This window comes from Leucopleurus acutus (assembly GCF_964270905.1).
Source record: "Leucopleurus acutus genome assembly, chromosome: 2".
NCBI classification, from domain to species: domain Eukaryota; kingdom Metazoa; phylum Chordata; class Mammalia; order Artiodactyla; family Delphinidae; genus Leucopleurus; species Leucopleurus acutus.
Window position 1 is genome coordinate 173,024,540 of NC_139143.1, and position 16,735 is coordinate 173,041,274.

Below are 16,735 nucleotides of genomic sequence, written 5' to 3' on the forward strand. Positions count from 1 at the left end.
GTGCAGTTGGCATCCTGAAGAAAGTGGGACCCAAGGTACAGTCATCCAAGGGAGCAAATAAATAAAATTGTATTGGCCCAGAATGGGGTGGGAGTGAGCTTAGAAGCAGCAGGTCTGCAGCTGTTCCCTCAACCCCCCTTGTGCCTGTCATCACAACCCACTGCTTGGGACAGTTCTCTCAGCACTCTCTCCCAGGAGGAGGTTGTGAGCAGACAAGATGTGGAAAACCCTGCCTTACCCCTGAGATATTTCCTCCCACAGAATGTAGTGGCTTGTGGGTTGGGTCCATCAATCTGGTCTCATGCTTAATCTTTTCACTCTGGCACGGGAAATACTATTCCATATCCTTCTTGAAGAGTAAAACAACTTCCCTATCCAGGCCACTTTCAAAAGCTGGAGATTCTGGGGCTGGAGACTCAGATAAAGCATGCAGGAAGGGTTACCCCCCAAAGCCCTCACGTGCATTTGGATAGAGCATGATTGGAGTTTCTTTGCCTCACCCCTTCCCCCCCACCAAGAGGAAAGAGGGGGTGACGCTTTGGCCCCCGGCCTGAGATATATGGCAGTGCCAGCTGCCCCCTACCCACCCTGTCCCCACTTTCTCCACTCTGCCGATGGATGCCTGTTCCTCAAAACTTCCTGATCACACACGGATAGCCCCCACCCACTGTGGCTCAATTCTGGGCCTCGGGGAGCATGGCGGGGCTATGGATCTCTTCTTCCTCCTCCCGAAAGCAGGCTGGCTTTCCCTGGGAGCTGGGAGCTTGCTGGGCCTTCAGTGGACACGAGGCCACCATGTGGTTGATGCTCTGGCAGAAGTGGCACTTCTTGGGCTGGGGTGGCAGTTTGCATTCCTTGGCATGATGGTCTAGACCTCCACAGTTGTAGCACCTAGCACCAAGCAACATGGTAAAGTTGAGAGAAAGGAGCGAGAAGAGACTACAAGCCTTCCTCTGAGAGAGGACACCTGCGCTCTGGTTCAAGTTGTTACTATACCCACTTCCCTTCCTAGAGACCAATTTCCCCACTTACAAAGGAGGAATATGACTAGATGACTCTGAGTCCTTTCCAGATACGTAATTGTCTAGATGATATCTTCAGATTCATGTCAACTTGAAAATACCAAGAACAGAAATTCTGGACCCCAACTGGGAACTACCATACCTTTAAAAAGAGTACCTGTCATTCATTAAAAATATAGAAATTAAAGGAGCCAGACTATGTGATCTGTTTGAGCACAGAACTAAGATGGAAGAAACCAGCCATTTGGAGACGTGGTGAAGAAGCAACAGGTACAGATACACCATCTTGTCCTGACCACATACACTTTCACATCCATGGTCTCTTTTAGTTCTAAAATAATCATGTGAGGTTAGTATCGTGATCCCCGTTTAGCAATCGAGGCTAGTGCTAACAGAACGTAATTACTTGTCAAGTAGAAGAGCTAGGTCATGAAGTACCCTCCTCACATACTGCCCTCTCTTCACCTCCCACATCCAGGGGCCGCAGGCTTCCTTTTACCTTTGGCAATCTGGTCCAAGAAAGGGGCAAAATGAGGAGAGTTTTCCTCATCCTCAGCATGTCCCTCCCAACCCCCACACAAGCTGCCTTGCAATCCATACCTGTCTCCCTTTGATCTGCGTTTCTGCATGTTCTTCCCTTTGGGCCGCCTCTCACTCCCAATACAGAACACCCCACCAGGGCCGGTGACTCGGATAGATTCCAGGCCCTTGGCAGACTTCTTAAAGGTGAACTCTACGGCCTCACCCTCCTTCAGGCTCCGGAAGCCCTCCATGTGCAGCTTACTCTGGGGGAGGGAAGCATGGTAGATTTTAATGTTAGTCTCCATTATTACACCAAAACCAAAAAAACCTGCATGCACATGTTCCTCTAAGGTTGGAAGAACACTTCCATTTTATCGGTAAAGAAACTGTGACTCAAAGAGTCATCACAATTAAGAACAAAACATCTACATCACATTAGGAACAATCATTAGATAAACAGATGCCATAGCATTTTTTGCAGCTAGTCTCAAAGTTCTAAGAAAAATAAAACAGAAGAAAAATTCTTAAACATAGCATTTATAAGAAATCAACCAATGTAAAATTGTAAAATATAAAGTAACAGACCTGGGGCTTCCCTGGTGGCGAAGTGGTTAAGAAACCGCCTGCCAATGCAGGGGACACGGGTTCAAGCCCTGGTACGGGAAGATCCCACATGCCACAGAGCAACTAAGCCCGTGCGCCACAACTACTGAGCCAGTGCTCTAGAGCCGGTGAGTCACAACTACTGAGCCCGCATGCATAGAACCCGTACTCCGCAACATGAGAAGCCCGAGCAACACAAGGAAGAGTAGCCCTGCTTGCTGCAACTAGAGAAAGCCCGCGTGCAGCAGTGAAGACCCAAATGCAGCCAAAATTAAATATAAATAAACATAAATAAAAAACAAATAAAGTAACAGGCCTATACACTTAAAAAATGTCAGTCATGAAAGACAAACCCCAGAGAAGTAAAGAAACTGAATGCAACACATGACTCTGGATTGGATCTTAGAACAAGAAAAAATATTAGAACAACTGACAAAATTTACATATGGTAGATAAATGTTTCAATGATAAGTCCCCTAATTTTGATCATTGTACTGGGATTAGGTAAGAGAATGGCCCTATTTTAGAAAAAACACTGAAATATTTAAAGATGCTTGATATCTGTCTATCTGTACAAAGAAAAAGAATAAAAAAGCAAATGGGACAAAATATTAAGGACCGATAAATCTGGGTAAAGGTTATATGGGAGTTTTTAGTACTATTCTTGCAACCTTTTCCTAAGTTTGAAATTATATCAAAACAATGTTTCTGAAAGTTGAAGGGAAAAGACAGTATGACCCAAGCAGACAGATCAGTGGATTAGAAGGGAAAGTCTACTGGGAGATCCAAGATTAAGTGAAGAAATCAACAGGTGAGGAAAACAATTCCATAAATACTATTGAGAAAACAGTTATCCATTTGAAAATGAAGCCAGAAATCTACACTTTGCATCATATGTATGCAAAACATATTTCGGAAGAATTAAATATCTCAGTGTTAAGAGGAAAAAACTTTGAGACAGTTTTTTAAAAAATCAAGACAGATAACTAAACTGATAAAACTACAAAAAGCTACTGTAAGTCAATAAGAAAAAAGAATCACAGGGCTTCCCTGGTGGCGCAGTGGTTGAGAGTCCGCCTGCCGATGCAGGGGACACGAGTTCCTGCCCCGGTCCAGGAAGATCCCACATGCCGCGGAGCGGCTGGGCTCGTGAGCCATGGCCGCTGAGGCTGCACGTCCAGAGCCTGTGCTCCGGAACGGGAGAGGCCACAACAGCGAGAGGCCCGCGTACCGCAAAAAAAAAAAAAAAAAAAAAAAAAAGAATAAAAAGAATCACAGAACAGAATATAAGCAGGTAATTTGCAGGAGGATTTAGCATGACACATATGTTCAGTATCTCACTCGTTCAAAAAAAAACAACAGAAAACAAAAATACCATGAAGCCATTAAAAAGAATGTAAACTTGTAAATAAAGTCCCTGTTTTGTTCACTGCTGCATTTTGACACCTAAATAATGCCTAGCACATTTTGGATGAATGAACAAGGAGGTAGGTTTTAATTATTTTACTTGGGAAGATGAGCAAATTGTTAAAGGAAAGGACTTCGAATGTGTGGAACGATCTCACTAAAACACTGCATGTTTGAACCAAAAAAAAGGAGTTATTCACACAGCTAGTTGAATGGCAAAACCAGGGTCAGAAGAACCCAGGGTTTCCGATTTGAAGCTCACAGTTCATTTCACCTTGCCACTTACTGCGTCAACAACACATCAGTGGAGTGACAGCCTCTCCCAGACCCTGCCCAGAATAGGCTTCATTATAGATAGCTTCCAAAACATCCAAAGAGCACGTCAAATATGTCAACAAGGTGCAGTCCTCATTGAAAATGCGGTTCAGAAGCAAAAGGGATCATCGTGCACCCAGTCCTGGCTTGAGGCATGTCATGCTGCTGGTGGTAGTGATGGGGCAGGGTGGATATTTCAAACTGGGACTTGGGTGAAACATGCTCTTTTCCCAGATGCGATCCCCAATTCCTCAGTCATTTACATTTTTGTTTTAATTTAGATGGTACTGCTTAAGACAAAACTTCCGTTGAGGTAATTGGTTAAGAGCATAGGCTCAGGTGCCAGACACCTGGTTCATGAAATGCTGTTTCTACCAATTTCCAGCATCATGTGTGACCTTGGTCAGTCACTCACCTCTGGGCCTCAGAGAACAGGATAAAAACCTACCTTAGGGTTTTTTTTGGTTTTTTGTTTTTTTTGGTTGCACTGGGTCCTAGTTGTGGCAGGCGGGCTCCTCAGTTGTGGCCCGCCAACTTTCCAGTTGCAGCACCGTGTGGGCTCTCCAGTCGCAGCAGGCGGGCCCCTTTAGTTACGGCTCCAGGGTTCCTTAGCTGTGGCATGCGAATCTCAGTTGCAGCATGCATGTGGGATCTAGTTCTGAGACCAGGGATCGTAGCTGGTCCCACTGCACTGGGAGCGCAGAGTCCCATCCACTGCGCCACCAGGGAAATCCCTACCTAAGATTTTTGTTTTTTGTGTTTTTTTTGCGCTACGCGGGCCTCTCACTGTTGTGGCCTCTCCCGTTGCGGAGCACAGGCTCCGGACGCGCAGCCTCAGCGGCCATGGCTCACGGGCCCAGCCGCTCCGCCGCATGTGGGATCCCCCCGGCCCGGGGCACGAACCCGTGTCCCCTGCATCGGCAGGCGGACTCTCAACCACTGCGCCACCAGGGAAGCCCCCTAAGATTTTAATGAAGATTACGCGGGCAGGGAAACATGAAGAATATATGCTCAATAAATATCAATGAAATATTCCAAAGGTTGGGGATCCTTTCTTCTTTTTCCCACAGGAACAGCCAGAATTGTGATGACTCCCCCCACCAATCTTGATGTGGAGCATTAAAGCAGAAAATAAAAACATTTCAGAAAGGTGAAATCTCTTTCCCCCTCCCCGTTGTGTAACAACCACACTGAATTTGATGTTAAATCTGACTTGTCTCTTATTGAGCTGGGACAAGCCAGTGAGTCAGGAGGTGCTGGAGGAGCCAGACCAAGAGCATTCTTGACCCAGGCAAACCCAGCTTTTCCCATTTGCCTAGTGGGCTCTTAGGCTGGAACACTCCCAGTCCTTGCTGTGATTCAGCAGATAGATAAGAGACTAAGAGCCAGGGTTTAGAATCTGACAGCCTGTCCCCGCTTTCTGTGCTACCCTACAAAATGGAGTAAATAATAATTTTATGGTGGTGCTGTGAGGGTTTGTGCATGAAAAGTAGTTAACACATAGCCTGCCACACATAAATCCTGAGTGGCAATTATCATCAACCTCTTCAGACTGGATGAGGGCAGGGTAACAGTGAGAAAGAAGTGTCAAGAGACTGGGAATTTTAACTCTAGTTTTTATCACTAACTGGCAGTGGAAACTCAGAAAAACATCCCCTCTCTGAGCTCATTTACTGAGGACAACACTCTCCTCCATCCACACCTCCTAGGCTTACTATGAGAACAAGAGGATAATATAAATGGGGACATATGAAATTGACCAGCCCTCTCAGCTCACCCACTCCATCACTGGAGGATTTGAGGTCTGCTTAAGACTTTAAAAGGGTGAAAAAAAACAAAAACAAAAAACCCCCAACCCTGCAGGCACCTCACTATAACCAGTCAAGATTTAGACTGGTGGTCTCCAAGGGTGGCTCCCGGGGGTGGGGGTGGGGGGCCTACCCCGCCCCTTTCTAAAACACATAGTTTGAATTCCTCTCTTATCAGGTAGGTAATCGGCGTGCAGCCCCACGGAGCCTGCCTCACAGGGCCTGATCGGAAAGGAGCCTGAAATTCTTGCTATCACCCCACCCCACCCCCAGCCACACACAAAGCGGGGCCTGGGCCCCGCCCCTCTCTCCATCCCCTCCAAAAAGAAAAGACCTGGGGGGGAGGGGCAAGGCTTGAGCTCCCCCAATAGAGCCCAGCTCCGGGGAAACAAAGAGTTGACACTGGCTGGTTCTGGTGGTCAGATTCCTGGAGTTCCAGAGGCTGCAGATTCCCCCCTGACTCCCCCCCACCCCACATTCACCGCATTCATCAGTTCCTTCCTTCCTCTCCACATAAGGGTTATGGTCACGGTGAGAGAAACGGATACAGAGACACCTTTCTTCCCCAGTCAAGCTTGCTGGTCTGCCAAAGTCACCATCGCCAACAGCCATCTTTCCTTCTGACCTGCCCTCCCACCCTTCCAGGGCTTTCAGTCAAACCTTTTACTCAGGGACCTAATTAGGGTTATTTATTCAGATAAATTATATTAAAGGTGGGAGGGAGGCAGGCCTCCCATCTTCCTTTCCCAATTTGTTTGAGGTAGGAGGGTGGGCAGCCTATAGTGGGGAGAGGGGAAGATGGCATTTAATCGGACAGAAAACAGTTACAGGAGGCATTTCTCTTTTTTTGGATGGCAAGGAAGGACTTGGGCCAGTTACAGTACTTAGTCTTTCCGCTCCCCTAATACCTCACCACTGCCTACTCTAAGCTTCCCCCACATCAAGTATGCCTTTATAAGTTAGAGATAGAAGGGACCTTAGGGGTCACTCAGGACACGTGGAGTAAAAAGCTCACAGGAACCCGAGTTTCCCTCAACTTGCTCTATGAAATTTGGATAAATAAGTTCTGGTTTCTATAATCATCTGTAAAAGCAGGGGATTAGACGTGATCAAAGCTTGGGTTTCTGGCTTTTCTGCAAAACCCGGGGCCCTTCCAGCTCAAGACTACCTAGTGCACGTTTATACCCTCAGTTCTAGGTGCCTAGCAGTGCACAAACATTTGTAGAAGAAACTAAGTTCTCTACTATCTAAAATGACTAAGATTTAATTTTATTACTAATATTTACTATAGGCTAAGCAGTGTTTTAAGCACTTTACATGTTGTAACACATTGTGACCCTCACACCAAGCCTGTGAGGTAGACCTTATCATGCCCCCTGTGTTACAGGCGAGGTCACAGAGGCAGAGGGGTGAAGCACCTTGACCAAATTTATAGTGTGAGAGCCCCGAGCTGATTGCAACTAGCCGGACTCTATATCCAGCACGATGCAATATAATGCAAGAAGCACAGCCATTTAAAAACTTTCTAACAGCCACAATGAAAAAGTAAAAAGCCGCAGGTGAAAGTAATTTTAATGACTTGGTTCCAAGGTCTCCTCGCAGTTCAACCCAAGCGTCATTCCTGAAGGTAGGGTTTGGTAGGAGCTAGGAAACCAATGGGTTCTATTAGAAGCAGTTTATTTTGATGTGTGTGTCAGGGAGGGTGGGGGAAAGAGATCCGTCCAGAACCAAAGGCTGTGAGCATACAACCCTACACACATCGCCTCTGCTCAGACACACAGCCAGGATCACGAGCTCCAGCCTGGAGTTCTCCACCAGATGGTGCTGCTCATCAGCAAGGCGGCACAAAGGCAGCCAGAGGGAGACTGGAGCAGAAGAGAGGAAGAAGACGCGTGGTTCTCAACTCTGCACGCAAGTGTTCACCTAGATTGATCTTCCCAGCTCCTTAGGGTGGGCGTCTTCTCCTTGGTCCTTAGGAAAATGGAGTCGCAAGGAGACTGAACTCTGATGAGGACCCAACCCAGGGTGGTTCCCCAACCCCCGCCCCCCACCTACCCATGGAGTGAAGAAAGGGTCCGGGAGTTTTAAACCAGTAACCCAGTTGTTGTTCTGCTCTGTTGACAAAAGCCATTTACTCTCCTTTCCAGTCTGAATTAAGTAACTCCAAGCTGCCTCTGTACTAAGTGCATACTATTCTTGAAAGTTTTCTCCTCCCCCCCCAACCTCCTCTGACCTCCCAGATTTAACACTGATAGTAATTGCTATTCTTGCCTGCAGGAAGAAAGGAGGGGTGATTTGCCTAGGGCTGTTTCGCAAAAAAAAAAAAAAAAAAAAAAAAAGCACCAGCAAATTCCAATAGGTAGTTTGATTAGGAATGTTCCAGAAACAACCTTGCCCTGGAGAAAATCACTGACAACCACTTGTATGGCAAGCTTGTGGTGTCACCAACCACAAGCTTTGCTCATGATGGTGGCACAGCCTTTACTTGGGACACTGTCTAGAAAGCAGGTCTCTTCAGAAAGAGAAGGACCCAAGAAGATCCCATAATGCTCAAACCAACTCATGTGCTTCTCTGCCAACTTCCTGAAAAAAATCAACTCATTTAAAAAATAGTTTCCTATTAAGATGGAAATGAAATAACTAATGAATGACCCATCAAACCCGTGCCTCCAATATCCTATCGGGAGCTCAACTGCAATCCACTGACATTCACTCTACAAGCTTTCATGGTGTTTCTACCGAGTGCCAGGCCCTATTCAGGCCCTAGTCCAGAAAGAGACAGCAACTATCAGTTAACATTCCCTCCCTACCTCCAGCCTTTTGTGTCTGGAGGAAGACTTCTGCTGACAAGGATCCCCAACTGTTAGTGTACTCCTGATTCCTCAGGGGACCCATATTCATTTCTTCAGCCCACCAGGTGCGTACTAGAAAACTAACCAGACTGCTAGTCTCTCTCTTCAAAGAGTTTACAGGTTAGAAGAGGGGTTAAGACAAGTACATCAAAAAATGAAACATAAGGTGGGTAATCAGAGGCACTAGTGAGGTTATAAACCAGGTGGGAAAGATCCCTTTACATTCTCCCTGCCCCCAAACCCAAGAGCCCTACTCTAGATGGGTCTGAGTTGCTCTCACTACCCCCCACTCATCCTTCTCAGAAAAAGCAGGCCACGTGGCTTCAGCAGTTTCTCGGTATTGGAAATTTCTTCTCCTAACCCAAACTTGGTCCCTCGGTCAAATTTGGGCTCTTCTTTGGCCTCCAAGCCTTGTAATACAGCATTTTAGCCAGAAAGCCATTTTAAACAGACTTGGGTTCCAAAGAGCTGTGGGAGAAAGCAGGGGACCTTTTCCTCATTTTCAAATTTCTACAAATCTAAGGGGTTTGGGAGTTGAGCCACAGGAAAACATGAGGTAAGCCAAAACTCTTAAAATGGCCATAGAGAATTGAGAATCCTTGGTGAACCTCAGGAAACCAGGAGACAGTAGTTAGCTCTTTCTTGTTCCACCTTGGGATGTATAACTGTTTTTCAACTGGGGGCGAGTTTGCCTCCCAGGGGGCATTTGGCAATGTCTGGAGACATTTTTGGTTGTCGCAACTGAGGGATGCCCAGCATGAGAAATTATCCTTCTCAAAACATGTCAATAGTGCTGAGGTTGAGAAACCTTGATTTAAGGGCTGGCCACCTGCCATTATTGTGATTCTTAAATTCCCCCAAATTCAGGGACAGGAAGAGAGTTCTAGCATAAGACCTGTGGCTGAGTAAAAGGGTTGTTACAGAAGTCTCTTTGCTTTATGGGTTTTATTTACTCATTTTTTAAAAAAGCTAAAGGTAGGTTTTCTTTCCCACTCATCCACCCCTGTGGGGCACTGCGTGTTTGACAGGGAGTGCAAAAATAGTGAACAGCGTGTTGGGAACCAAATAGGCCCAACCTTGGAAGGGAAAAGAAAATGTTTAATTGCTCCCCACTCCTCTTTCCTTAGGAAAGGGGCTCCCTGACCCCCTCCCTTAGCAGATATTATCTTAGCACAATTATCCTGCTCACCACCCACCCTGCAATTCTAAGGTACCCACCACCAGCAGCCAAAGGAGAGGTTTTCAAATGTCTTACTCTCTCTCCACTTTGGGAACACTCCCCTCCTGCAGGAGGATTTGTAAGGATTGTCCTGCATCTACCTAACTCCTCTATATTAGATCCCCAGGGAGAGATTTCAAATCTCTCAAGTGCAGGACTGGAATCACTAGTCTAACTGCTATGGTAGGGTTTGAGGATCAACGTAAGCCCCAGCAGTGCACAATCGAAAGACAGAGCTACCAGGTGAGGCTCAGGGAATGTCCACCATTGTCCTCTGTGACTGTTAGCAGGGGGTGTTAGGGAGACAAATTCTTGATTCCTTATCCCAGCTCAACTCCTCCTGATAACTTATTCAACTGTGGAATGTCCCTGGACATTCCAAGACCCCAAAGTCCAGTCATCTCCCAGCAAACCCATCTGAAATAATGTGGTACGGGCTCCACTCCCCAAACCAGAAAGTCCCTGCTTTCCTTTATGCCCTCCAATATTTCCCAACTGCTTTCGATCCTAAGGGTAAGTGGGCTGAGGTACAGATGCATTTGCTCAGGAAAACCTTCCTTGCGAGTTGGGTATCACCAAAGAACCTCAGAGGGGCTACATCCCCCTCAGTCCTTCCCTATTCAACAGCCTTTGGAAGGGAGGCAAGAAAATGTTGGGTTTGACTCTTTTATTCCAAGCCTTCCAAAATTGGGGAAGCTGTCCAGTCATCTCCAGACCAGGAGAGATTTTAATCTCTTTGTGATCAGATAAATGGGAGAGTGGGGGAGCTGGCCACCCTGCTGAGGAGGGCCATTCAAAGCTGGTTCCTGTAATAAAGTGATTTAATAGATCTAAAGAGGCCAATTCCCTTCTTTTTCCCACAATTACTTCCTGTGGGTTATCATTCACATATGTAAATGAGACAGGGAAGGGGGCAAAGCCACCAGCCAGAATTAGTTGTCTGATGGGGAGGGGGTAAAGTTGGGGGTGGAGGAACTGCATGAAGCAAGGGGATAGCCAAGCATTCTGCTGCCGACCCTTCTGGAAAGATGTTCTAGTAGCCCAGTGACCCCAACATTAACTGGTGGGCCCCTGTCTCCCCATATCCTCTATCTCCCCTGTTCCCCCCATTCTGTGTCCTCGCTGAGGGCCATGCTCAGAGACTTCCCCGCTGCCTCCAACTACTCCACCCAGCATCTCCACCCCTCCCCCTCCAGAATACCATCCCTCAGGCTCCAACCCTTAATCCCCACATCCTCCTTTCCCCTCCCCCACTGCTCCTAAAGCCAACCTCTCCGAAGTAACCCCTCCATGCCCGGCCTGGGTGTCAACCTACTGTGCCTGGGATTAGCAATTTCTTCTCAGGTCCAGCCCCAAACCTCCAAAGGTGGAGGGAACACAAGCAGCAACTTCCTTTACGTGGTGGTTATGTGTGGCTTGTGCCCAGGACCACAGAAATGCTTCTAAGATATTCAGGAAGGGGTGGCCAGGGAGGAGGGAAACCTGAAGTCTCTGGTTCCTTGTTTGAGGCTGGGAATGTTAGGACAGCAATCAATGGCTGTCTGGGGCCATAAATGCCAAGCTGAGGAGAATAGGTCCAGAGGCTAGCCTCCCTCCACCCTCTGCCCTGCGACACTGAATTTCACCCCCACTGTGCTGCCTTGCTTTAACTGAGAACTTGGGGTTGCAACCTAACTCCCTCCGAGCCTGGCCCAGGAATCTAAGGCCTGGGCTCCTTGGGTTTTCTTTCCTGATAGGAAATGAACAGTAAAAGCCCAGCGAGTGAACCGTGTGCCTGAGACTGTGTTCTTGAGGAACTTTCAAGCCCCCAGAGAGATCCTTCAAGGATCTGCCAAACCGACCCAGGCCCCAGAGCTTGAGTTTTGGGTGACCACCTGGGTGAGGAGACCCCACTGACTTCTCAGCTTTACCCCGTTGGGTCCCGAAGTGGTTTCCCTCCCTCTTTCCAGGCCGGGAGCTCCATTCACACCATAGTGAAAGGCGCGGGCGCTCAGGGCTCTGCTCTGACCGGGCATGTGCTTCCCTGGCCGGCCTGCTCGCCCTCCCCCCACTGGCAAGCACAATACAACCTTAGTTCTGCCACATGGGGTCATCTCCCTGCCCCCTGCCCCCTGCCCCCTGCCCCCTGCCCCCTGCCCAGGGGAAAGAGGTAACAGACACGTGGTAAACCAGAGGGGTTCCCGGAGGGGGGTAGGGGTGCTGATACTCGGCTCTGCCCCCAGCTCTCGTCCCGCTGGAGTTAAAGGGGACTCAGAACTGGGGTGCCACGGCAAAGATGGGAGCGCACAATGAGGGTCCTTGATCTCCCTCAACCCAACAGCCGAGGCCGTCTGCCCACCCTTGGATCCGCGCGCCAACATCCCCTTCCCGCGGCAAAGTTACAGGGGTCGGTCTCACCTGGTGCACAAAGACATCCACCGGGGGATCGAGTGCGACCCCGGCGCGGGCAGTCATGGACAGGAAGCCGAATCCCATGCGCACGTTGAACCACTTACAGATGCCGGCTCCGTGCAGCAGCTGCGGCTCCTCGGCCGCCCGGGCCGCGTCCTCCTGCGCCTCCTCCGGCGCCTTGGCGCCGCCACCTGGAGATTGGGAGGGCGCTCAGCTGGGGGGCCACGGAATTGGAGGACCCCACCAGAGACCCCGGCAAGGAGACCTGAGCGTGCAGCCCGCGGGTGGACACCCAAGGCGCTGCAGCTACCGAGATGCCGACGAGAAAATACCTGTCCCGGCTGCCTCCCGCGCTCCCCAAGCTTAAACTGAGGCCAGTGGTGCCCCGAAAGTTTTGCTCATCTTCCCACAACACGTTGCCCGGGGACAGACGGCCAGACAGGCCCCTCCTCTTCTCTCCCCCCGCCCCCGTAGCTTCAGCTTGCACGGCACTGGGACACCAGGGTTCCTTGCTCCAGAGATCGCCCCCTGAAACAGGAGGCCGCAGACTTGGGATCCTTCGGCTAGCCTGGGGGACACTTCCCCCACCTCCCTTTGATGTGGCTTCTGGGCGCCCCTGCAGCCTAAGTTGTCCCCAGTAAGTCCCGAGGTCGAACCTGCAAACTGCTGGTTTGACACAGAGCCCATGGTAGTCGGCTGAGCCCGCGGCCCCGGGCCCCAGGTCGGCCGGCTGCTGGCCCCAGAGAAGTCCGGAGGCAAAGGGGTGGCTCGGAGAAGAGGCTGCTACATCTTCCCCAGCACAATAGCGGTGGGAGGGCCCACGGCTTTTCAAAGGCTCCCAAATTCTAAAAGACAATGACCCAACCCCCCGCGGGCAGCCCCCTCCCCTCCCCTCCCTCTCCTCTCCCCTCCCTTTCCCTCCGGCTCCAGCTCCGGCCCCCACCCCCCACCCCCGCCCCATCGGTCTCTGACACCTCTGGGGTGTCCCTTCTCAGAACCTTGAGGTTTGACACCCCCCTGGCCCCCCCCCACATCTGGAGATTGGGGCGGTCAGCCCTAGAAGTCTTGAGTACCCGGGAATTGGGGATCATGCACTTTAAGGACTCAGTGGGGGTCCCCAAAGCAGCATACAGGTGGGGGGCCTGTGGGGGGGTAGTTTTAAAACCACGTGACTGCTCCCACACACACTCACACACCACCCCCACCCCCCTTGCAGATAATTATACATTCCAGAGAGTTGGGGGAGGGAGGTGTGAGCCTGGCAGCGCTGGCCAATCAGAGACACAAACCACCTGTCAAGGGAGAAATGGATGAGCCCTCCCCCTCCCCCAGCCCTTGAGCGCCCCTCCCCCTCCCTTCCCCTTCAGGTCTCAGAGCTGACCCGGCAGCTCAGCGCTGACCCGCTCTCACCCCCACCCCCGTGTGCTTAGATAGACCTGGAGTTCAGGACACTAGGAAGCCTAGGATGGGGAAGCAGGGGGGAGGTTGGAGACCCAACAGGGCTGATCTCCACTCCTGACCTAGGTGCAGCCTCTCAAAGTCTGTCTCTGACTAACTGAATGTCTCTGCCTCCCTGCGTTTCCGACTGAGTTTTTCTGGATCTCTCAAAGCGCTCCTAAATTGATTCTTCGTAAAGAATCCTTCCTTGTTGCCTGTGTCTAAAACTGACCCCACGTGGAGTTCCCTGAGAGAACAGGAGGAACCCAAAGAGGCTTGAAGGGTGTTCCTCTCTCCACCAGCTGCCCTCATCCTGCCCCCATTCCCATCCTATCCCTATCCGTTGCTGGGATCACGACACTCTCAGGTTCCCAGACCCTCCTCGTTTGAGCCCCATCCTGAAGTGCGCTCTCTTCCCTATCGTGAGGTTGGTGGGGGAAGTGGAGTAGCGGCTCTCCTCATTTGAAGAGTTAGCCTTCCCTTCTAGAAGATAAAGAGGGTTGGCCAGGGGGGTGGCTAGTGCCCTGGTCGGAGATGGACAATGGCCCGGGGCTCAGTGCACGGCCCTGGCCCTGCCCCTTCACTTCCGGTGCTCAGTTCAAACTGGACAATGCCAGCTCCGGCCAGTTCTCCTCCCCCACTGCTACAACCCATTTAAAGGGACAGAGCCTGCTTTCGGGGGCATCCGCTCGCTCGGAATTCAGTCGTCTCCACTAAGTGTGCAGGAAGCTCTCGTGTTTCTCACCCTGCGCCCGCGCGCGTGCACGTGTGTGTGTGTGTGTGTGCGCACGCGCGCGCACGAGTATACTTGAGAAACAGAGAACGGAGATGAGTGGGGGTAGGGAACGGGAAGATGGGGAGGAGGGCAAGGGGCTGCGAAGAGATTATTTCTCTGTCTTTCCTGCCAGGAGTGCTCTCCAAGAGACTAAAACTTCAGTATGAGATGGGGGATAGGACTTTGGGATAAAAAGGACAACAGTGGCCCTTTGCTACTCAGCCTAAAAAAATACAAATCATTAAAAAATATCACTAACAATGCCACACTCCCATCTGAGGACCCTGATTTAGATCTTCCAAGAGTTGTGGGAGTACATCAGCCAAAGCCATTTTTTATATATATAATACTCCTTACCCAAGTCTTATCTCCTCCCGTTACTAGCCCCCTTAAAATATACTCACTCTCTGTACCCCTGTTCCTAAGATTCAGGAGCAGGTGACTGAGGTCTCGCTGAAGAAAAGAAGGAATACGGGAATTTAGCGCTCTGCTTTCCCTTGGTCTGCTATCAAGTCAGACTTGTTCCCGGCAGGCTCGACCAACTTCTCTGTCCAGGGTCCTGAAGGCGCCCGGAGCTCTGTCCACGGTGCTGAATAGAAACCCGCTCTCCTGGCTCCCAGCTCCCAGCTTTGAGAATGCCTTCTTGAGTTCTCACCTCCAAGTCCTTCCCAGAAAACCTGGTTCTTCTTAGCTCCCCAATGACCCTGACACATTTGAGACGAAGGAACAGACTTTTCTGAACGCTAAAGAGAGGGCATTTCCAGACGTACATGATTCTGTGAGAGCAGCGCAAGTATCTCAAGCTCCCCTTCAGAAAAATGGGTATAACTATGCAAGTAGCCATAGAGAGTGAGGAAAGAGGAAATAATATTTTTGATTCAAATAAAATGAGACTAGAAGAGAGACTAATCTTTTTTTTTCAAATTATTTCTCTAATTATTAGCACTTTTCATGGGAACACAGACGTTGAAATCAGATTGTCTATGTTTGAATATCTATTTATAGCTCTGACACCTGGGGCAACTTCTTTATCTTTTTTATGCCTCAGTTTCCTCCTCTGCCCAATGGGGATAATGAGGATTTAACTCTCAGAGTTATTATGAGGATAAAGTTAGATCATCTAAGTAAAGCTTTTAAAATTGTGTCTGACATATAGTTAGTTCTTAACAATGAAAATTATTACTATTATTATAGCTATTGTGCACCTGATTCTGTGATCTAGAACTTGCTGAACCATTTGCCCCCTGAGGATTTGGACTATTCATGTGTTATTTCTTTCTGCATCTTCTCTCACATCCTTACCAGTATTTAGCACAGTGGCTGGCCCACAGAGGACACCCAAGAAGAGTTTCCTGAATAGGTTTTTTTAAAATTTATTTTTTATTAAAGTATAGTTGAATTACAATGTTGTGTTAATTACTGCTGTACAGCAAAGTGACTCAGTTATACATATACATACATTCTTTTTCATATTCTTTTCCATTATGGTTTATCGCAGGATATTGAATATAATTCCCTGTTCTATACAGTAGGACCTTGTTGTTTATGCATTCTATATATACCAGTCTGAATAGGTTTTGATTGAAATAATGAACGTTGTTACAACAGTCATAATACTTATTCTTCTAGGCTGCCTCTCTCAAGTCTAAGCAATACAAACCCAGGAAGGCTCAGGACTCCATAAAGTTGCACATGTGGAGGCAGAGGATGATTTAGGAAGGGACACATGGCTCCCAACATAACTATTTCCTCATCTGCATTGGGTTGTTTCCATGTGGGAGATGGAGGCTCCTGACTAAACTTTCTCCCTTTCTTGGGTCCCCATCTCAGTGAAAACTTATTAGGTAGCCACTATGATCCAGTCATTGTGCTAGCTCACACATTTGGTGGAGGAATCAGATACATAATATGCACTAAGTAGTGTAATGACCAAAAATGTACCCCCAAAAGTAAAGAAGAAACATTTCCTGCCATCCAAGAAGTTACAGTCTAGTTAGGGGGACAAGATATGATATAGCTAAGTATTGCAAATTTCTTGTGTATTGGTTTCTGGGAATAATATTATCTAGGTAAAAGGAAGAAAAGGGAGCTCTTTAGAAAAGACAAAGTTGTCTAGTATCAACACAAAGAACATCTCCCCTTTATAGTACTTTGCTAAGTTTTTCTTGTGTAGGCTCATATCTCCATAAAAGGAAGAGTTGAAAGAGGTCTTAGTAATATTAATAACTCATCAACATTAAAAAATATTTATATTTATTGAGCACTTCCTCTGTGGCAGGCATTGTTCTAAGTGTTGGGAGTAAACAATGCAAACAAAAATCCCACCTTTGTGGAGCTTATATTCTGATAGGTAATAATAATAACAGCTATTATTTATCAAGAAT

General features: G+C 48.5%; 1 protein-coding gene across 1 annotated transcript; it reads right to left on the reverse strand.

Moving 5' to 3' along the window:
• Positions 1-674: 674 nt before the first annotated feature.
• LIN28A (lin-28 homolog A) lies at positions 675-12,826 on the reverse strand (the record flags this gene model as incomplete). The annotated part of the gene is made up of 4 exons (XM_082832997.1): positions 675-891; positions 1,623-1,807; positions 12,146-12,330; positions 12,796-12,826. 4 exons carry the CDS (start codon positions 12,824-12,826, stop codon positions 675-677), a joined length of 618 nt encoding a protein of 205 aa, XP_082689123.1.
• Between the last annotated feature and the right edge of the window lie 3,909 nt (positions 12,827-16,735).